The sequence below is a fragment of the Ochotona curzoniae genome, unplaced genomic scaffold, assembly GCF_017591425.1.
Source record: "Ochotona curzoniae isolate NIBS_2020 unplaced genomic scaffold, NIBS_Ocur_1.0 contig_2599, whole genome shotgun sequence".
NCBI lineage: Eukaryota > Metazoa > Chordata > Mammalia > Lagomorpha > Ochotonidae > Ochotona > Ochotona curzoniae.
The window spans coordinates 1,912,748-1,936,270 of NW_024465520.1; the positions used below are offsets into that span (position 1 = coordinate 1,912,748).

Below are 23,523 nucleotides of genomic sequence, written 5' to 3' on the forward strand. Positions count from 1 at the left end.
ATATTCAAAGGAATGGGGAAGCAAAATCACTTTGAATCCATGGTGTTTTTTACAGCCACCTTGGTGTTGAAATGAGGGCAAAATGCAACTGTTATTGGATTCACTTTCATGAAACATTTTGCTTTTGTTTTGTTTTGCTGAATTTGCTAGAGTTGCACTTCATTTTGCTCTTGTGACCTTTCAACTTTCCATCTTTGATATTAAATAATTACTCTCTTGATTCATTCTAATTTTTAATATTTTGTTTGTTTGCTGGACGTCTGTGTGCTATCCAAATCTCTCTCCTTTTCCACACATTGCCGGCTGTGGGACACTGACTCTAGGGAAGACATCCACAGACTCCCACGCCCTCTGCTTTTCTGATGAAGTTTGGCCAGTGGGGAGTTCCAGGAGAGATCAGAGGGTAGGTATAAATGAAAACATGTGTATTTATCCTCCAGCTCTTCTCCTGAAATGTTGCCTTGAACTGAATGTGTCCCTGAACAGAGAGTCATGCTCTCCACAGTGACAGACTCCACTGCCTTTCTCCTTCCAGGTTTAGTGCCTGTTCTCTCATCAGATCCTTTTGGGCCTCAGAGTAATAACTGTTTGGCTGCTATTAAGCTCTAGATTCCTATACTGTTTTGTTTTTTTTTTTTTTAATTCTTCTTCACCAACACTTTCACAGAGTCTTCTATAAATAAAATCTTCTTAAACAACCCAATTTCAAGCTGTCATTTGGAGCAATATTTGCTATTGGATTTTGGCAAATCCTCTGAGTTAAATTTAAATTGCTTCGTTATATCCCTTTCTTGTTTTGAATTGTCCTTAGTAACGCTGCTGCATATTATCATATTATCATATGCCCTTTTCTCACTGATGTTGTCCCATGTCTCTTATTCCACAGTTTATCAAAGTAATGGACCATGCTGATGGGCCTCATGCTACTTGACTAGTCTAACTTACATGGAATATTCTGCTTGGCTAATGCTGTTATTCTTTGCAGCATTTATTTCACAAGAAGGTACTGATGTTCTCCTCTGAGACCTGCTCCGGTCAAATTGTTGGAATATGTAAATGAACAAGATCTCTGACCTCATGCAACCAACATGGCTGGATCCCTTTTGTAAGCGTTTTATTTCAACTAGCTTTCATAATTACAAATAGGACTGGTTTGCTGTTTTCCTATTTTGTTGCTATTCTCTTTTCAGATTTTTATTCTAGCATCATGCCATTTGAGCACAAACAAGACATTTACATATTAATGTGTGGCTTTAACTTTTGTCAGAATTCGCTGTCCTTTGCAGATGGAGCTAACCCAGCTATGAAACTAAGCACTCAGGATGCCTTTTCCATGTTGTGTCTTTAATCATCTTTCCAGTCTCTTCTGTGACACTTAGGTTGCCCATTTTTTTTGTTTGTTTTTTCATTCATTCTTAGAGAAACTTTTACAAGGTTAGTTTTTTTTTTCTTATTGCTACTGAGTCACATGACATTATTGTATTATTTTAAGATATGTCTCCTCACCATTATACAATCTTTTTATGTTTTCCCTTTGCTGGCTTATTCACAATATTTTCATCTATTCTATGGTTTTCTATACTCTAATTTTGGACATTGTCACTGCCGATTTTTCCATTTTATTATTTTGACATTCGTCTTTATTAATCTCTTCTTTCTCGTATATTTTGGTTTGTATTACTCTTTGCAGCTTGGTTTCAAAGATGAGTTCTAAATTTCTTCATATTCTGTCTGTCACCTTCAATAATGGGGTTATGCAACTCTATAAATATTCCTATGAATTTCTTCTGTTTTGTTTTGATTTGTATCTGATATTTGTCTAAAGTTATCTCTTAATATTTCATTTTAGATATTGAGTAACTACTCTAAGTTTTAACTTATTAAGATATTTTTATTCTCCTTTTGCAAAAAGCATTTATTAATTGAATTAGAAAAACTAAAGATTGCTACATCTCCCATACATAAAGTTGATTAATTTCTTACTTTGTGTTAGATCTAATTCTAAAAGAGTTTTATTGAATGCCTCTACTATAACTACTTTTTAAACAAATTCTTCTTAAATGTCTAAACTTTTGTTTATTATTTTTTTAAAGATTTATTTTTATTATTTTTTTATTGGAAAGGTGGATATACAGAGAGGAGAGACAGAGAGGAAGATCTTCCGTCCGATGATTCACTCCCCAAGTGAGCGCAACGGCCGATGCTATGCCCATCCGAAGCCAGGAGCCTCTTCCGGGTCTCCCACGTGGCTGCAGGGTCCCAAAGCCTTGGGCCGTCCTGGACTGCTTTCCCAGGCCACAGGCAGGGAGCTGGAAGGGAAGCAGGGCTGCCAGGATAGAACCAGCGCCCACATGGGATCCCGGGCGTGCAAGGCGAGGACCTTAACCACTTGGGCCACCGCGTCGGGCCCTAAACTTTTAAACTATATTTAGCAACTGCATTTTTTTTTTGTCATCTACACTTTTATAACCACTTTATTTCCTCCACAAAGTATGCCATTTATCATATATGATGTGCACTTATTTGCTGAGTGCTATTATTAAATTATATTCTCATATATTTCATGCCACTCAGTTTTCTCTGTGTTGTCATTTTCTTGATGTCTCTCAGTCCATCCGTTTATTTGCAAATGTTTTTGTTTGTTGTTAAAAATATGATTGTGTTTTGTAAACTAGGTACAGGCTTCTTTCTGCAAAAGTCGGTGGAGCATTTCTTGATGGAAACAATTCAATAGTAGCGACTGGCTCAAATTCTATGGAATTTATTTCTCTTGCCCTAACAGTCAATTTTTCATTACTACAGCAAAGCGCATGAAGAAGGCTAATTCTAGAAAGGAAAGACCTTAGTTGGGACTATAGTTTCAGAACCTGAATGTTCGAACTTGAGTAGACCTAATGGATTAAGCGATGAGAGAGGAAGAGCTAACACCACAAACTTGAAGATGAGGAACTATTCCACCACATTCAACATTGTCACCCTAGAGACCAAGTTCCCAATACCAACGCTAGGGGCACCAGAACACTTTCTAGTATAAAGAGATCTGATACAGATAGATACTGGTTCGCTACAGGATTCTTGATCTGCAAATGCTATTCTACTCAGTTTCCCAACACCAAGTATTGCAGATGAGAAACCCAATGGTGGTCTGCTTATGTTTCATTTCTAAATGGTTTATTCGAGATTGTTCTCTCTGGATGTCTCTCCAAAATTATCTTTTCTCCCTGCACTTTGAGCATTTTGCTTGTGCCTTCACTTTCAGATTCTCTTAGCAGTTTTGCGAGGAACTAGGCTAAGTTCAGATAGAGCTAATCTGTACATCCAGTTTTTTTTTTTTTAAAGAAACTCTTTTTATTAAGATGGTCCTCACACAGGCAGGGTATGATAAATGGGGAACTATGAATAAACCAAGTATATTCAACAAACCATTGGGAAAAATAAACATATTTCACCACTTACACGTATTGTGTTGTAATGTTAAATTTTTTTAAAATTTATTTTTATTTTTGATGATTTTTCAAGAGTTGATTAAGGTGATAAGGGTTAAGGGCTACACGAAGGTAGATGAAGTCACCCTTTCTACATTATCTTTTTTTCCCTTCCTATATCTAGGGAAAGGAGGGAGACAAGGAGAGAAGCCCAACTCAGCTTCCCAAACACCTCTACGCCATGGGATAAAGGGCAGCTACCACATACCATCCCAGGATCACCAATGTGGGGTACGGCCTGAGGGTCCTGCTCAAGAGGCTTCAGTAGTTCAACTGTTCTGATTTATTGCCAATCTTGCCACTTCAATCATGATGAAATCTCTTTAGAATCCAATGGTTGACATATTCCACCTTAGCATCTCCATTTGCCCAGATCTTCAATGCCAACACTTGGCTGGGTAGTTGATCAAGTTGTTCTAAACCTTCATCTTCTGTTATGGTACCAGGTGTTCTATGCAGACTCCAGTGTACTGTCATATCCTCCACGTGCATCTGGATATGCTGTCCACTGCTCCATCTCAGTCACTGAGGAGGCCCAGATCTGACACATGTACTTCACGGTCAGACCATGGAACCTGTAATTCTCTCAATGGATGGGGTTCTGAGTCCAGCAATTCAGTTGGGAAAAATCCCCAAAGAAACTTCATCTGAGGTGATCCCAGATCTGATTCTTGTGTGTGCTTGCCAATACAGGGTCTGGCACAGTCTGTGGCCCCTATCCACTTGTGCAGATGCTAGTGGTTACAATTGCTGGGTCAGTTCTGTCTAAAGCCCTGTCATTTACACAAACCATTGGGGTTTTGCAGTCCAGTCCAATTCTGCCCACCACACACTCAGCCTTCATGTACACCAGTGTGAGCTGTAGCCTAGTTGGAGTGACCAACAATAACGCCAAAAGGCTTGACCCCTGCCATGGTTCCCATACTTGCCAGTATGTACAGCTGAATGGTCCAGTCTGTCCCACATCCCATTAAGCTCTCATACGTGTCCAGGGACCTTGAAGCCTAGTTTAACCCAACCAGCCCCACTATCCAGCCCACACACATGCCAGTGAGTAGCACTCTCTGTCTAGCCATGCCTGGTTCTAGTCCTGGTTCTCATGCTCACCAGTCAGAGTGGCAACCCAAGAGGGAGGTGTCCACTCTTTTTTTACTGGGCCCACTCGCATTGCTGGATCCTGCACTCTCCAGGTGGTTCTGCAGTTAAATTTGAAAGAATTTTCGTCCCATGACAGCATCTACCAGCTGATGCTGCAGCAAAGCCCAACCCACCCAATCCCACTCTGGCTTGTCCATGCCCCAGTAAGAATAGTCAACCAAGCCTGGCATTCCCCTGATTCAGCTTAAATGAGGCCAACAGATGTTATAGCCATTTCCAGTCTATTCTGCCCCCATTCCAACTCTCATGTTCACCAGTGGGAGTGCTGGTCCATCAAGAGAACCCCTTGCAGCCCCCATACTGGTTTTACTCCCTCACCTCTGGTTCTCATGTATGGTGGTTGGGTGCTATAGCCCAGGCTGGCATGGGCTGCCTCGCCTTGGCATTTGCCAGTGGATGCTATAGCCTGGCCCAGGCCAGCCCAACCCCAATTCTAGCTCACATTGCTGGTGCTATAGGCTAACCCAGCCAGGCTCCAGTCCTGGCCCTCATGTGAGCAGGCATGTGTTGTGACCCAATCCAGCCCAACCCACACTGTTCTGGTGCTCGGATTTGCCAGCAGGTGATGTGAAATGGCCCAGCCTGGTCCACCCTCTACCTATGCCAAGTGTACATCTGTGGATCCCACTCACTGGTCTCTCTGAGCTGTTCCCTACCATACTTCTTGCGCTAACCTGCAGGGACTGTGATCAAACAGAGTAGTTTCCCCAGTTCTTCCATCAGAACCTCTCCCAATGCAAGATCTCGTGTTCAACAGCACATCCATGGGCCAGCCCTACTTAGTTAACCTCCTGTCCTAGCAGAAACAGTGGCCTTTCCTGACTGGCCTTCACCTATTCCAGTTCTTACTGTTGGATGATACAGCCCAGCCAGGCCTGGTCCACACTCATACACAGCTCACACATGGCTCATAGGGGCAGGGACCTAGCCTAGCCCATCTTACCCCTAACCTGGTTCACACAAGAACCAGTGGGTGCTGGAATCTGGCCCAGTCTGACCCTAGACCCAGTCAATATCCATGCCAAGGGAGACTGCAGCCATGTCAAAACCAGATTGTAGCCCCCACTTTAGCCCTTGTGCTTACCAGTGGGAACCACAACCCAGTCAGGGCGTCCCCTTAATTCCCCAACCTGGCCTGTTCTTAGTCACAAATCTTGTGCATGCCAGTGATTGTTCTAACCCAGCTTGTCCTTGCCCCTCACCTGTCTTGGCCTTTGCCTTTGGATGTTGCAGTCTGGCCTTATCCAGCCAGCCATCAGTCCCAACTCTGTAGCTGGCAGCCCTGCTCAGTCTCTTCCCAGCCCCGGCTGATGCAAAATGGTAGGTGAGGCAGCCCAGCCCAGAATGACCTACACTCCATCCTAGTTTCTGCACTTGCTAGTGGGCTAACGTTTGCTTGTCCCTGCCTGTTCCTCCCCACTCCAAATCAACCCACACATTTACTAATAGTTGGAGCTACCTTGCCCAGCTTGCCATATCCTCATGCCTAGACCAAATGCTCACCAACTGGAGCTATACTTATAGGGGAGTTTTCCAGGTTCCTCCACTCAGCCTGCTCTTAGATTCTGATATCACAAAAGCAAACAGGTGCTAGGGCCTTGTCCAGCGTAGTCTGCTCCTCCATTTTGGCCTAGTATGAGCTGGTGAATGTTGCAGCTTGGCCTGCCCCACACCCTGTTTTAGGATGCACATGCAGGTGCTGCAGCCTGGATCTGCTCAGACTATTCTCAGTTCCTGTACCCATGAGTTTTGGCAAATACCGTAGTAACAACTAGCTCTGTTCCTCGCTACCCCAATTCCTAATCTAACCAGCACAACTTGTATTTCCACTGGGTTTTGCCCACATACCCCCCCCAGAATCCACCCCTGGACCTGATTCCCTTGCATGCTGCTTGCTGTCATGGCCCTGCCTAATGTGACCCATCCCTTGTTCTGACATTCAGTAAGGTACTGTGATCTATCCCTGATAGACAGGTCCCCAGCCCTAGCTTTCAGGTAGACTGGATTGTAGTGGTCAGCAACATTCCATGCTAACAAGCTCTACTCAGGCCTCCATGTGGGTTGGTGCATCAGTCTGGCCCATATCTATCTTCCAATCTCTCCCCTCTAACCACCAGTATAATGACCCTGTCTCTGGGAGTCCCTTAGGATTCATTCTTCACCTACATGTACAGTAGCCTTATCCATGAATGTCCCTAGGCAGTAATTCCACACCCTCAAGACCTCAGAGCTTCCTCCCAGGCAGCCAGGGGGTGAAGCCCACAAGCTCAGGATTCACCCAACACTTGGCATCAGTGGCTGGGCCCAGTGCCCCAAGCATTGAGTCCTCCCTGATCAGGTACCAACAGCAGCTGCTACACTGCCGGGAGCTCCATCACCCAAGCCCCAAGGTCAAACTCACCTTGGTCCCTTCCACCTAGATGGAGGTGGTGGCAGAGTCAGGGACTTGAGCTGCAGAGGGCCTTTACGGTGTAGTTACCGTGAAGGGAGGAAACTCTCAGGCCGGGGGCCAGCCCAGGTTTCGCTCACTGCTTGGCAGTGGTGGCTGGTGCTAGGGCCCTAAGCATTGAGTCCGACATGAGTCAGTACCCTCAGCAGCCACCATGCTGCTGGGAGCTCCATCTCCCCCAGCCCTGAGGTCTGATCCATTATTCTTTAGCCCAGAAAAATGTTATTTCATTTGTTTAATTATTCTTTTCATCAACAACCCTTTTTTTTCCCTCAGGGGACAAGTGTTATCCATCATGTGGTGTTTGTTACTGCTTAGCCACTCAGTTTCTGCTATTTTATTTTTATCGGAAAGGCATATATACAGATAGAAGGAGAGGTAGACAGAAAGATCTTCTGTCTGATGAGTCACTCCCCAGGTGGCCACAACAGCCAGAGCTATGGTAATCCAAAGCCATGAGTCTGGATCTTTCTCTGGGTCCCCCAAACAGGTGCAGGGTCTCAACACTTTGGGCCATTCTTAACTGCTTTTCCAAGCCACAAGCAGGGAGCTGGATGGGAAGTAACGCCACCAGGACACGAGCCAGCACGTATATGGGATCCTGGGTGCATGTAAAGCGAGGAATTTAGCCTCTAGGCTATCCTGCTGGGCCCGTTTCTATTCTTTTCTTCACGATTTGCATTTTTTTTCAAAATTTATGTAATGCTTTTAGAATATTAATCCACTTAATTTGCCACTAATTCAGATTTTGAATGCACCATACTCTTCTTCATATATTCAATTTACCTGGGAAATCATGAGTCTAATCTGCCCTTGATTCATTTAAGATTTCTTGAAAGACTGTTCCAACCGCCTTCCAACTACTCAGGAAGTTATCCCCTCATTGCTTCCTCTGTTTATCTAGACTGTTTTCTCCCTCTCTTGCTTCCAGAGAGTCCTGGTGTCTTTTTATCTCTCTTTGTTGTTCTGATGGATCTTAGATTGTTCGGCTAGTGTCCATCACAGCAGTCCTATGGGTGGCAGAAAATCCATCAGTGGTGTGGAATAAGTGAACTATCCTGGAGGAGGCCACTCCATTGGCCAGTAACTGAAGAGATCAAGTCCATCATGTGGGACCCATGCCAGGGCCCTCTGTCCATTACCAAGACCCAGGGATTTCTCCACTCAGCATGTCCTTCTACAGACCTCTCTGAGGCAGGTGTCCAGAGACCCACGCTCCTCATGGCAGACAAAGCTAAATACCTGCTGTTTATAAAGGGACAGAACAGTGCCCATGGCTTCGCTAGCGCTGGGCTGGCAACAGGGACCAACCGCTCTTGGCCTCAGCACAATCGTATACATTTCAGGAACAAATGGCAAGGAAGCCCAGTTGAGGTCGCTACTTTTGCAGAATCTGTTGCTGACTCTCAGGAATTTATTTTTAGAGTGATTACAGTTTTAACTTTTGAAATGATTGTCCTAGGGCGAAGTCATTCACCTCCAAGCCTTAGTTTGATCTTTTGCAATACAAGGATGTTGGATTGCTTGATTCCTCAAGCTGCTTTCCGGAAAAAAAAAAATCCTACTATTATCTGACTTTAAATCATTCCCCAAAGCAACGTGCATACTTGTCTGGATCCTTGGTTAAATAAAGCAGTTATAAAAAATTTTATGAGACAGTTTAGAAAACATTAACCTAATATTTGATAATATTTAAGAATTATTATTAGTCCTCTCTTGCAGCCATAATAAATTATCACAAATTTAATGGCATCTAATAACACAAATTTATTATCTTATGGATCTGTGAGTCAGAATTCCAACAGAAGTCTCAACGAGATGAACCCAAGGTGTCTGCAGGCAGCATTCCTTTCCAGGGACTTGGGATGAGAACCAGTTCCCTGGCTGTTTCATAGTCCCCCTTCCCCTGATTATGGTGCAGGCATCTTTGAACAGGCCACTATTTTGCCTACGACAAAAATTATCGCTAAGAGTGGGCCCAGCAGATACCATGCCTTGGAAGGCCTGATTTTGACTTTCTGCTTCATTTCCTGACTCTAGCTTCCTGTCCGTGCAGATCCAGGAAGGAAGCCATGAAGGTACAATTAGTTCCCTGCTACCCATATGGGACCTAGATTGAGCTCCTGGTTCCAGCTTCAGCTCCAGCCAGGAGTCATGGCAGGGATTTCGGGAGTAAACCAGAAGGTTTCAGCTTGTTTGTCGTTACTCTGTCTCTTCCCTTTTCCTCCCTGCCTCTCGAATAGAGAAAGGTTAAAATTACTGTTAATATTTTACGTGTTATGATAACATTATGGTTATGTTTAAAATGAAATTTTCTTATGATCGTTTTGGTTGGCCAAAGAGCCAGATAATATGCCATTTAGATGATATAAAGAGTGATTTATAATAATAAAATTATGGAATATTTTTGCTAGAAGAATAATTCTAGTGAATGCTTTTGGAGAAATGGCATAATTAATGAAGACTCATCATTTCACATCTTAACGAAGTTAAGTGGACCGTAAGAATCAGTGGATGAAATCATTACATTAAAATCTGTCAGGATTAATCAAACAGACAACAAGAAAATCTCATGGGAAAACTAATTTATGGAACAGGGACTGGCACAGTGGCATGGCAGACTATACCAGTTCCTATCCCAGCTGTTCCACTGCTGATCCAGCTCTCTGCTTATGGCCTGGGAAAGCAGTGGAGGATGGCCCAAGGCCTTGGAACTCTGTATCCATGTGGAAGAACCAGAGCAGGTGCCTGGTTCCTGGCTTTGGACCAGCCCAGCTCTGGCTGTTTTGGCCATTTGGGGAGTGAATCAGTGAATGGAAGACATTCTCTTTCTTTCTGTCCTTCTCTCTTGGTAAAAAACTATCTTTCAAATAAAAATTTAAAAATATTCAAAAAATAAATATGGAGACACAGGGACAATTAAATCACACCACAAAAAAATAAGTAGGTGCATCTAGAATGTACGAGAGCCTATAGGACTGAACTAATTTCCTTAACAACAAGTTTCCTTAGTAACTAATTTTCTTAATGAGATCAAGAGATGAAACACGAAGATACTGTAAATTATGTCAACTAGATGTCTTGTGTGGGTTCTGATTTAAAACACGGGGCGCAAACTTGGCAAACTTGGAGGTAGACTGGATATTAGATGCTATCAATTGATTTTGGAGAAATGTGCACGTTTGATAATGACTTCATGGTTGCATTAAAAAACCATGATTTTAGAAATGTTTACCAGAATATAGTGTAAAATGACAATGTCTTGATTGCTTTTCAAAAAATTGCTGCTTCCCACCCCTGAAAATAATTATAAATGTGTATTTGTGTTTTAAACAAAGCAACTGTATCACATTATACCTGTTACATTCCTAAAACGTCAACCAAGCACACCACTAATTAATATTGTTGGTTAGGAGAGGATTCTACTAATAAAAATGAACATTCATGGAAATCCACTGCTATTTTCAGCAAAGCAAGCAAAAATGTATATGTCTATATTCTGCTGATGGTCAAACAAAATTCTCATGTTAGTGTTAAAAAATAGCTATCACAATGAATAATAACATATGTGTTATCTTATTTAATCTGTACAAAGACCCTTAAAATCTTCCGATCTTCACCTTATAGATGCAGAAACTAAGCCTTGGTGAGTCAGCTAGACTGAGGACTTTCTCGTCCCATGGCCAATGTCCATTAGCGTATGGCTGATTGTCTTTGTGGTCCACAAACACTTGACTTTGTACCTTGCAAGACTCACTAAGCCCTTTACAATTTGAAACTTCCGTCCATGCTTTCTTAGACCCATCATTCAATACAATCTGCTGCTGATAATACAGAAGGGATCCTTTTAACCACGATATGTACGTTGTCTTGTTTAACAGGTAAACTCAAGCAATAACTTACGTGGACTACATTTTTACACCAAACACATAACGGCAAGAACTAAGGACCATATTTTCCTAGTTAGTGACTCTAGTAGTCATAGTTTTTGTTTTTTGGATTTTTTGGGGGGGGAGGGGATAAGCATTCGTTTCTGATGTTGAGTTTACCCAGTTTAGGGAAATGAAATGTATCGACATCCTTTGAAACGAGAGTAACATAATATAAATGTCAAGTTTCTTGGATTTGCGGCAAGCTACATAAAGCAAGTCAGCGATGGGCATTCAAAGAAACAACTCTGAGGTTGTGAGACTTGAAGTATTTGTATATTTATGCTTTGCTTAGGAAAAGAGCACAATGGAGACATTTGGGCAGGAGCTTACTGAACGTTTACTCAAGTCAGAGGCCGCTGTGTTTAGGGTTTAAAGAAACATACACACTAGTTCAATTTCTTCAATCTGTTTATCTACATGCAGCCACGTTTCTCCTGCTCTCGATCATGGATAATCACTAACTGATTGGTTATTGTGCCCTGGGGTGAAAAAAATAAGACTGATAGTACAGATTTTAGAAAGCCAATTTGATATACAAATTCAATTTTGTAAAAACGTGTTCCTTGCATTTCACAAAATGCCACAACGATTGCTGGGTGTTGTATTTTTATTTAATTGTTTTACTCAACTTGAAATTATTGTGGCATCGTGGTAGTTCTGGCTTACAACAGTTACATTTCTTTATTGCTCCATGGCAGCGCTACGGAATAAAATTATAATGTAAATCATATGTGTAATTTAAAACTTTCTGATAGCAGCTTCAAAAGTAAAATGAAGCTGGTAAAATTAATTTTAATAGTATATTTTACTTAGTTCAATATTAGATTAGTATTGTAATATTTAGTTAATATAAAAAGGTAATAATAAGACATACTACTCATATTTCATTTGAAGTCTTGGGGCAGGATTTTGGTATAGTTAAAAGTTCAACGTGAGATGTCTTCATTCCAAATCAAAATGCCTAATTTCAAGCTGTGCCTTTGCTTTGGAGTTCAGCTTCCTTTTAATGTGCTACCTAGCGGGCAGCAACTGTTGGCTCAAATACCTGGGTCATGACATCCACATAGGAGACCTTGACTGAGTTCCACGGCTCTAGCCTCTGTGGGATCCAGCCCTGACAGCTGTGGCAAATGCCCACAACTGAATAGATAGTAAACCAGTGAATAGAATCAATCTCTCTCTCTCTCTCTTTCTCTCTCTCTCTCTCTGCCTCCCTGCCTCCCTCTCAAATATAGTAGAAACATTATTTTTAAAAATTAACTCAAGGGTCCTGGTATGGCAGCCTAGTGGCTAAAGTTCTCTCCTTGCACACACCTAGGATCCCATATAAGCGCTGGCTCATGTCCTGGTGGCCCTGCTTCCCAACCAGCTCCCTGCTTGTGGTCTGGAAAAGCAGTTAAGAATGGCCCAAAGCGTTGGGACCCTGCACCCCCATGGGAGACCTGAAAGAGGCTCCAGGTTCCTGGTTTCAGATTAGCACAGCTCTGGCTGTTGCGGCCACCTGGGGAGTAAATCAGTGAGTGGAAGGTCTTTATGTCTCTCCTTCTCTCTGTAAATCTGACTTTCCAACAAAAAAATTAAAAAAAATTTTTTTTTTAATTACCTCTAGGGTACATTCATACTTTCAGTTCATATCAGTTTGAGCTGGCCACATTTCAATACTGAATAGGTACACATTTCTATCAGCTACCATACTGGACAGAACAGTTACAGAATAGGCTTATTCTGGGGAATGTTGCTTAAACCAGAACACATTAGATTAATTTTCTGGGGAGAAAGCTGGAGAAGCATATAAAGTAAGAATGGCTTTCTAGTTTTGAATACTGGATTAATACTTTTGAAGTTCCAAACAGTGCAGCTGTGTTTGAGTCTCAATGCAGCTGCATCATTGGAAATGAAGACATCTTAAATCAGATAGGAAAAAAAGAGAAATTGATGAAGTGAGAAAACGTGCGGCCTACATGTGCCTGAATGAGTGGCTTCCTGGAGACCTGGGAGGCAGTGTCAATCCTGCAAATATGACGATGAGTTTCTGGCACCTTCTGGGTGATTCTTTGATGCACTGTGCTTTTGTGAATATCTTGCAACCTCCAAAGAAAACAACGTATACTCTTAAAACTGCCTCTAGAATTGGATGAACCACAGCTGGATGCTCTCAGGATGGCCTCTGTCTCAGATCCCCAAGCGTATAGCAACAAAGAAATCCTAGCTCTACCAAGGGACCAGAAGCAAAGCATTTCTTTGTGCTTCGGCTGCATACACTTTTCCAACAAAACCAAAGCTTGTATTGCTGCTCGGCTGTATCATGAAGCCCGGTTTGGGACTGGGCCCCTGCAGTTTTCTACACCCTGCCCCATCAGGGCTTCTGCTGTCACTTATCTACTCTCTCTTCCATAAGGGTTGCTGATGGCCTGCATCAGAAGCAAGATACTCACCAGTGAGGAAAGGAGGATATAAAAATGAATCAAATTTTAGTCACATTATTGTTGGAGCTAAATTGAAAATTGGCTCAGGAGAGTCTGAAACATGCAGGAAGAATTAGATTTAAGCCCACACGTGTGTCCATAAAACAGAAGTATGAATAGATAATAATACCTTAAGATCTGCCTGAGTGGAAAAGAATTGATTTAAGGAGGACAAGGACTCTCAGGCCTGGGGATCATAGGTTTTCTTGCGTAAATTGGTGAGTCATGAGAATTTAGGCAATACATCAATAATTGTGGGGCAAGATGAACTAACCAGGCCTCTTAAGGTTTGTTGAAGATTTTAAACCTCACCAAGTAGCACAGGATGAATTCAGTATGTTTTTAATGTTTTCAATTAGCTCTCACTAAAAGGAGGGAAGTTCAATGTTCTGTTTATAATGGGCAGGTAGCCACTTTGCGAGCTCATTTCTAGCATTTGCTGAGTTGGGGTTCAAGTCTCAGAAGACCTGCGGGGCAAGCATAGGCTTTTAGTTTGAAAATAAAAGCCAATCTTGTGGAAGTAAAAATCATGGAACACTGGACCTGGAAGGAACGTTTCAATTTACACTTGAAGAGTTCATTTCTTCATCTGTAAAATAAAAGGGTTAGAAGGGATACGATCGAATCTCTTCTACGTCCCAGAATCCATAAACACTACAGTGGTTCAGTGGTTGCCCAAAAATGCATAGTTGGTCCATGCCGGACTTGGAAAGGGCCTTAGTTTCTACAATTCCCTTTGTGGCATGAGCCAGTTTTGTATTTTAAACAATTTGGTCAGCCCCGTTACTGAACACAATGCAGACACATCAGTCTTTCTGAGTTGGAGTTATTCTTTCTATTTCGGTCATTCATTTCACGCGTCATGTAAGCATAACTTCGGGGATATCACTAGCCACAGAGGAGGCCAAACTTGAACACAACTCAATTGGGCTAGAAGTTGGCTGCATCACTCAATTGCATGCAATAAACAGTCTTCAGCAGCAAGGTCAGCTGTCAGCAATGGGGCCAGCAAACCGTGCACATGATGCTTTGCAACATGCATCCTGAAGGGCAGGATGCAGGCACATGGCAGGAGATGCATGCACATAACCCTGGCCAGCCCGCAACCACTGACGGGCAGAAAACACTTTGCCTGAAATCTGAGCTTCCGGTTGCTATGAAGAGATTTCTGCATTTCCCTGGAACTATGAAAGTGTAATATTGACTTGTGGCTTAGCTGCACGGAGGAATTATTTCAAGTGGTCTTGAAACAGCAATTTTAAAATATGTATCCCCACAGTGCACAGAGAGATAGAGCCAAAGGTTAAAAATTACCAGAGTGAAGCCTTAATCGGGTTTCAGCTATCATAGTTTTAATAATACTGCAAGTGTTATCATTTTGAGAATATATATTTGAAAAAGAAATTATATCAGCATATTACAAAGAAGAAAATTAAGTGGAAGAAAAATGTTAATGCAAGTTACAATTCAAGACAGTTAAGTAAAATTATTATAATCCTAAATTCAAACTTACAATGTGAGTATGAACTTACAACTTAATTTCTCCTTTAAAAAGGGAGATTTAGAAAGAATGATTAGCATAGTAGTAATGAAAACCATGCCAGATTGTGGCTTCTAAATCAATTTCCTTACTGAAAGGAAATAAGCCTCTTTAAATAAATGGGTAATGACAAATGAGGGTGCGGGAACACATAAGACAAAGTTGGAACATATAGTCTTAACACAAAGCTGAGTCCTACTGAAAACCACTGGACTATGACAAAAGAATACAGGGGGAATACAGGAGATTGCCACTTGGCAAAAATGGAGTATTTTGATCATCAAAGAGATGAATGATAACAATGGATTGAAATCTATCTAGTAAGTTAAAACCCATGTATACATAATGGTACTTTTTTTCTGAAAACTCATCTTCTTGGTTATATGGAGAAGATGCTAGAAAAACAATACAATATTTTGAAAGTTAGTAAATAGGGCTGGCATGGTGGTAGAGCGGGTAAAGCCACCACATGTGATGCTGGCACCAGTATGGATGCTGGTTCAAGTTCTGACTGCTCCACTTTCGAGGTAGTTCCCTGCTCATGGCCTGAGGAAAGCACCAGAAGATGGCCTAGGTGGTTGGACCCTTGAACCCACTTGGGAGACCAGGAAGAAGATCTTGGTTCTTGGGTTCAGCCTGGCCCATCCCTGACTGTTGAGGCCATCTGATGAATGAACCAGCTGACGAAAGACCTCTCTCCTTTTTTCCCCTCTCTCTAAAATTGCCATTCAAAGAAACAAATAGTCTTTCAAAAATGAGTAAACAAAAGGAAATACTTTACCACTTGCCCTGATTTTTGTTTGCCTATTTTGTCTAAATTTCACTGCAAAATATTCAATGCTGGAACTGAAAAATGGATTCTTTAAGAATATCAGACAATGAATGCAAGTAGTAGGATAGAATTAGTCTGCCACTAGATTACAACCCTAATAAGTAGTAGCAATAGCGTTTAGTGGGCATTAGGAATTAGGTGGGGAATTTAAAAGTAGAGCTTTAAAACTTTAATTTTCATCTGAATCAGCTGAGGACATCATTAAATTCTGTCAGTTGATGTATTATGGCTAGATTTGAGCCTGAGATTCTGCACTTAAAACAGGTTACCATGGGGTGCTACTGCTCCCGCTCAGAGAAACACAGCACTAAATCTGAAAACTGGCTGCAGACATTCATCTGAGCTCACAGAAAACCATCAGACAGAGCCATTTTGGGGTTTGGTGGGTCAACAATGTGACCATACAGATCACCAACCATCTGCCACTCGGGCTGCTGGGAGAGATCCCTGCTTCCTCACCACGTGTAGTTTCAGCTTCGATCTAGTCCTCCCCCCTTCTAAATAAGATCAAACTAAAATGCCCAACATGGAGTCATTCCTGTGTCCTGACTTCATTTAATTCTGAGCAAAGCCCTGATTTGTTTGTAACTTTCCTAAAATCACCAAACACAAATCGAAGTCCTAAAATAAGTCCTTTGCAACACTTCTGAGACCATCCAAAGTTCACCATGGGGAGAACCTTCTCTGACGGTAAAGTAACAAATGCACCTTGTTCAACTGCAGGTATGTTCTGGTAGTCTTTGCTGCACCAGAGGTTCAATAAGGTGATGGATTAGATTGACAGCTCAGTCACTGATCACTATTTGCCTCCCGTGGCATAAAAGCAGACTTACAGCAGCACCTATAACCACACTGCCAAAAAACTTGAACCTACCTCTGACTAAACCTCTTTTTTGTTAACAATCAATTCACAAAAACTTTACGACATAGAGGAACATCTTAAGGAAACATGTTCAATTCAACCATGACTCTTTTTTTTTAACAAATAAGAAAAGCAGAAATGGAGATTAAAGTTTTAGATTAAATGAAATCTACCAGTCCTATCAATTAATTGTTTGGATCCTGATTTGTATACTACACAAAGTAGTAATGACAATAAAGATAACATAACCGAGACTTTGAAGAGTAATTAAATCTTAGAAATTGTTAAATAATTGCTGCTAAGACTTTTAAGATTTTAATGGTGATGTTCTTATTTCGAAGTACTTATAAATCCAATATGATGTTTGGGATGTTCATGACAAGTGTGAATGTGTCTGGAGGCCATTTTGAAAATTGGTAAAGTTTAAATAGCCATCTCTTCTACTCTTCTCCTTACTTTCGATATGCCTCGGAAGTTTACAATAAACAATGTTTGAAAATATTTTAAACCAGTAATTCAAAGATTATGCTTGTAAGACGAAACATAATATGTTTAAAGAGAGGAATAATTAAGGACTATCACTCAGAATGGAGCAACATGCTCTAGAGAAAATAAAACGATGATTTTCCAGGAGGTATGTCTACAAATTTGCTTCCTAATCAAGTTCTTGAGAACTATCAGTGTTCATCAGTTTCTCTCTCTCTCTCTCTCTTTCTCTTTCTCTTTGTGCGTATGTGTGTGTGTGTCTACCAACAGTATCACATGCAAGTGAGGATGAGTAACTATTATTTTTTTGTAGACTCAGGTGATGACCTCTGGAGGAGAAACATTCCGCTCAAATGTTTGATTCTTCAAAAGAAGGAAGCATACTATTTCAATAATTACCTGGATCTGTAGCAGACATCAGTGAACCGAAAAATAAACAGTCAGTGAAGTGAAAGTCTCCATTTTTCAATTGGCCAGCATATATCATAGCTTTCACAAAGCCATACACGATTAACCTGTAGAAAAGACAAACACAATCTTAAAACACCATGAGGAATCTGGTGGAAATACATGCTATTCCTGCAAATATTTTAATGTGTCTCCTGATAAGCATCATACAACAAAGTGTCACCATCGTGACAGCTCTGCCAGGCAAGCCCTCAATCACATTCACCTGGCAAAAGGTTATAGAACATGGTGGATCTCCATAAAGACATGATGAATCTCAAAGATGTAACGAAGCAATGGCCCAGCAGATCCTACCCACAGATCCTGCCATCACACTGACATCTCTACACGGACTGCTTTGCTGGCTTTTTTTGTTTTGTCTCTTAGGAGTGTCTGAAAAGAGTTCAAATTCTGTCACTGCAATGAGAGGGACAGCGTCCGCTCGCAGAGCACTCCGTCAGTCACTCCACGATGGATGAGTCCCAAACACTCATGGAGTCAGGACACTGCCACACTGGGGGAGAAGTGCCACTAGGCTATGGGGCATTTAACATCAACAGATCGTTCACAGTAAACACTAAAATGTCCATTTTGCTTTTGCAAGGAAAACTATTATTTTTAGCGTGCTTGTGAAAGGTTTTATAACTTTCCATACCTCTTGAGTGATCGTGTGCTAGTCGTAAGTAGAAACTGAATGGCTTAACTAACTGATCTTTGCTGTCATCCTCGTACAGGATTGTGAACTGGACCACAGTACATTCTAAGGGTCGTTAGGAGCTTGTAGAAACTATGGACAATCAAATTAGTAGATGGATATTTACATACTCACAGGCACTTAATCAGTATTTTTCCAAAGTGTTCTGAAATTGTGATCATGCTTTAAAAGGATAACACTTAGATCTTATGAATTACACTTCCCAAAGAATGCAAATACCTTAAATTTGGTTGAGAAAAATACCAGCATGAAAAGTACTTCAGATACAATTGCATTTAAACCCAGGCTCCACCACTTACTAGCTATTTGGTTTTAGGGCATTAGCAAAATTTTCAATGCTTCAATATCCTTTTTCACAAAGTAGAGATAGTAGTTATAGCCTAGAGATTATTTTAAGGATTAACTGAGATAATAACATTTTCTGGCATATAATAAGTCTTATTATTACGTAGGAAATCTTGATGAGTTCATTATTATTGCTAATAATGACCAAAGTGGCAAGAAACATTTGCTTACACTTTCTGTTTTATCATGTCTTAACTCATTCAGTCGGCGCACTGATCTATAGTGCTATTATTTGCATTTTACAGGTGAGAAAAACGAACATTCCAGGATGGAATCAATAGAGACTTTATGAACTGTGACTGTTTTTCTGAAATCTAAATCCATTAGTTAATTTTACAGATTAGGAATTCACAGTTTAGAATTAAAAGGATTTGCTTCACATTTTACAGAACCCATTAGCATGGATAAGGCTTGGCAAGATGCACAGACACTCAAAATCTTTTATTTTATGACTATAAATTAAAGTCCCATAGGAGCCTGTCTGGCAATTGATTTCAATGTTAATAGTTTTGAAAGTATTCTACAGCATAGTAAATGATTTTCTATGAACTTCCATCAAGAAATTAATCAAATATATACCAAAATATGTGTATTCGGATTATTTCAGATAACTATTAACATATAACGGTGAAAGTTTCAAGGCTAACTACATGTCCAAGGAATAAATTTAAAAACATATATATGATGGACTAAAATATGTAACCATTAGAACTATTTATAATAATCTACACTGGGCCAAATAAAGCAAAATGATAAAAAAAAATCACAAAGTGATACAAAAAATAAATTATACTGTGCACAGAAAAGTAAACTATGGAAACGAATGAATAATAACCTCTGTACTGAGGTGCTGGTAATAACAGAAGAAACTAGACGCAAATAGTGCGTTGTTCAAAATGGTTCCATAATGGAATTAAAAGTCACCCTTTTCTTCTACTGTCTTCTGCATTTCCCAGTTCTTCTACAATTATAATCAAAATGAAAACAAACAAGAACATGTATTTTTGTGCCACTTAATTCTCAGAATTCTGAAAGTGAAGCAGTATAATTATTCCTCTTGACAAGTTGCTAAAATTATGATTCAGAGATTAAGTAACTTGCCTAAGTTCACAAAGTTCGCTTTTGACAGACCACGATTTGAGGGCAAACAGACACCAAAGCCTGCGTACATAATCACCAACTTTGAGGGTTTGGGATTGCTTTTGAAATCAGGAGACACAGACACATGTGGGTAGACACACACAATTTGCTTTCATAAAAAAAGAAAGTAAGTGACTTGCTTACTCTAAATATATAAATAAGCAGAAGGGCCAGCTGAGCGAGATGAGCTCATCATGGGCATGGTAGTTTAATTACTGGTATAACCACGGTCATCTTCACTGCCAGCTATCCTAGGCCAGACATACTATGCATCTTCTACCCTCCACTCTTGTGCAGAATGGCAACTATTGCCACTGTGATTACATTATTAGTAGCAAAAAAAAAAAAGCCACTAATCAACTAAAAAGTCCTGCAGAAGCCAACTCAGAGTGGCACACTCGATCAACACCTCAAGACAACCTTAACGGAGTTCTGACAGTCTCACGGGGAGGGAAATCCCGGCGAAGGCTGGCGTGGGTAGTGTTTAGGGGATGACAAGGTTGAGTGACATGTCACACACAGGTCAGTCTGCAGTGATGCACAGTGATGCACAACTCTGTTTCCAGGAGTGTTCTCACCAGGAGCAGAATCTGCCTGGTAAAACACCAGTTCCCTGACAACACTGATTTCCGCAAACACCTGCGGGCGCATCGTGCTGGTGCTGGGAGGGTTGCCAAGGTGGAGGTCCAGTCCTCCAGAGGAGAGTGTCACAGGCTTGTGGTCGCACCACGCTTGCTCTGCTGGGAGGAGCCTTCATAGCATTCATGCAGATCTTGAAAAAGTCGAGTGTGGATTTCAAAAACAGTGTGTAGCAAAATACACTTCTCTTTTAACTGCATTTTCCCAGGAACATTTCATAGAAGGTGTATGTGTCGGTGGGGAGGGACAGGGCATGTGGTGAAATGCTCCAACATGCTCAGCACCCAGCTGTTTATGGCACATACAATGATTCCAAATGTCATGGTGCTGTTTCACATTGCCAACACTCCATACCTGAAGCTGTGCTGTGAGTATATTTCAAAAGGAAAGTTCCAGAATGCTCTCAGCAGCTTGGATGCTTTTTAAATATGTCATCTGCGTCTCACGATTGTGATTTTTCAATCTCTCCCTACTCATCTCCTTTCATGAAAATAGATTTCACCAAGTTGTGAATATGCTGATGGAAAAGGTAATCCTTTTGAACTGTTGCAGATAATCAAGGGAAGATACTAGCTTTTTGGACACCATGCTGCATGGACCAGTCCCATCAAGTTTAGGAAAGCTACACATGTGCCTGTGAAAGCATCCAGAAACAGGCTTTCATAGAAAGCTTGCACTGTGAAACACCAGGATGTGTGGCACTTATGATCTGCATGTACATTTCTGAATTCTGTTCCCAAATGTGCTCCTACTTATATGTTCAACTGTTTCCCTATTTATATCTTAACACCTAAAGAATAGCTTCAATCTCACTTTTATTTTTTTCCCTGAAGCATGCACTCAAGGGCAATACCGTATTGGAGAAGCAAATGATCAGCGCTGGGTTAGGTGAAATTGTGAAGGCCTCCCAGCCAAATTTATTAAATCATTTATTCATTCATTATTTATTCATTCATAATTCTGTACACTGACTTATTCAACAGAAAGCTACCAAAAACGCATAAGGGATTACTTTTTTGTTGAAGCCTTGTATTTAATAAGGCATCTATAATTTATTATTCCATCCACATTGCCATTAAGTGCTATGGAGAAAAGTACAGGGTATACATATGTACATTTCTCCCAGCTGGGGACATGGATGGAAACTTTATTTTATGAACGCCATCATGAGCTCAGTGGTAGAGATAAGATTGAAAAGCTGGTGAGACAGACTATTGAGCAAACAAATCTAGCCAGCAGTGAAGGCTTTGCTTGGCAGACAGATTTGCTAGCAAACACTGTGGCATGTGTTATTGTGGCCTTGGGTATGGCTAAAGGCACAGAAAGATCTAGAAGACAGCCCATACTGAAGCTTGGGAACTTTCCCGTGTAAAGGGGAAGATCAGTCTGCAGCAAACAGGCAGCAGTAAAAGGTGACATTTACTGTAATTGATTGGTGTCCCAGCAGTCAAAGTGAGAAAGTGTCTCAAGAATGGCATACTAGGGGCCCGGTGGCGCGAGTGGTTAAGGTCCTCGCCTTGCATGCCTGGGATCCCATATGGGCGCCGGTTCTAATCCCGGCGGCCCCTCTTCCCATCCAGCTCCCTGCCTGTGGCCCGGGAAAGCAGTCGAGGACGGCCCAAGGCTTTGGGACCCTGCACCCGCGTGGGAGACCCAGAAGAGGAGCCTGACTTCGGACCGGCATGGCATCGACTGTTGTGCTCACTTGGGGAGTGAATCATCGGATGGAAGATCTTCCTCTCTGTCTCTCCTCTATGTATATCTGCCTTTCCAATAACAATAAAATAAATCTTAAAAAAAAAAAAGAATGGCACACTAGGGGCAGAGAGTTGGTCTGGTAGTTAAGACACTGGTTAGGATGCCCCACACCAGTGCACTTGGCTTTGAGTCCTGCCTCCATACCTAATCCTACCTTGCTGCTCATGTAGACCTCAAGCAGACTCAAGTGTTGGGGGGGGGAGCCCTGGCAGTCCCATGAGCCCCCAGTCACTGCATAATGCGACCATGGTTGTCATGAATGTTTAGGAACACCAGCCAACGGATAAGAGTTTTCTCTCCATTCTCTCTGGTTCCTCTCACCATCGCTCCATATTTTGAATGAATTAATTTAAAAAATTAAGGAAAAAAATAAACATAGAAGAATGTTGACAAATGGACTATTTCAATCAAAGTCACTAGGAATGAAGGCTATTACAACGATTGAGGAGTTCCCTAGAACATGAAGAAACTGAGGTAAGCAATAAACCCACCCCCCTGGCGCAGTCTAGAAATGAGGTGAGCCAGGTTTTTCCTCTGAACAGAGAAGAGGATCTAAACTGAGACTTAAGTTGCTTGCAAAGCAGTCAGGAAAAGTTTTGGAGAAACTCACATCTCATTGATGCTCGCAAACAGGGGCCCGGAAAGGTAACCCTGCTTTGGCAAAATCAGTGGAATGAGACGTGTGACCTTTGGTGGTGGAGTCACAAGGGCCTTAAAGAACTTGTAGGATCACATAGCTCCTGTAGTGATCAGAGATAAGTGTACTATTTTCCCTCTTTCTTTCATGGGCATGTGCATGAGTACGTCGCACTATCACAGCAGGCTTTCTTAAGTTCTATGAAACGTGCCAAGGTGAGTCTGACACATTATTTCCATCCCCAGGTAGGAGCCAGAAGTCACCCACATAAGCAGGGAACATGGCGGATGGGATCCATGCACTTGGGGATCCCGGAAAGACTTCGAGAGGCAGATGGCATATTTGCCAAATCAAAAGATTGATCCAAATTAGGCTCTATCCCACAATGCTCCATCCATCAGTGAAGTATTGAAATGCTGTATATTTCCCTGGCCTGAAAACCCTTTCTACTTCAGACAGTTTCTTCTGCAGAAATTATAACTTCCAGCACACAGAAAAGGCAGATTACCTCCTTCGGCAATCCAGGGGACATTCACCGTTTGCTCCCCGTGGCAGAGATGAGGTGAAATGCCTGTCCTGAACCTCGACTCTCCCTACAGATCTCAGAGTCCCATAAAGACTGCTCCGCCCTGA

The 23,523-nt window shown here is 41.5% G+C and overlaps 1 protein-coding gene across 1 annotated transcript in view; it reads right to left on the reverse strand.

Moving 5' to 3' along the window:
* The window catches only part of SLC9A9 (solute carrier family 9 member A9), a 562,224-nt gene that overhangs the window by 414,780 nt on the left and 123,921 nt on the right, over positions 1–23,523 (reverse strand). The window contains exon 5 of the mRNA XM_040974753.1: positions 17,609–17,724. Within this exon, the coding sequence (XP_040830687.1) occupies positions 17,609–17,724 (116 nt within the window). The remainder of the gene's footprint in view (positions 1–17,608; positions 17,725–23,523) is intronic.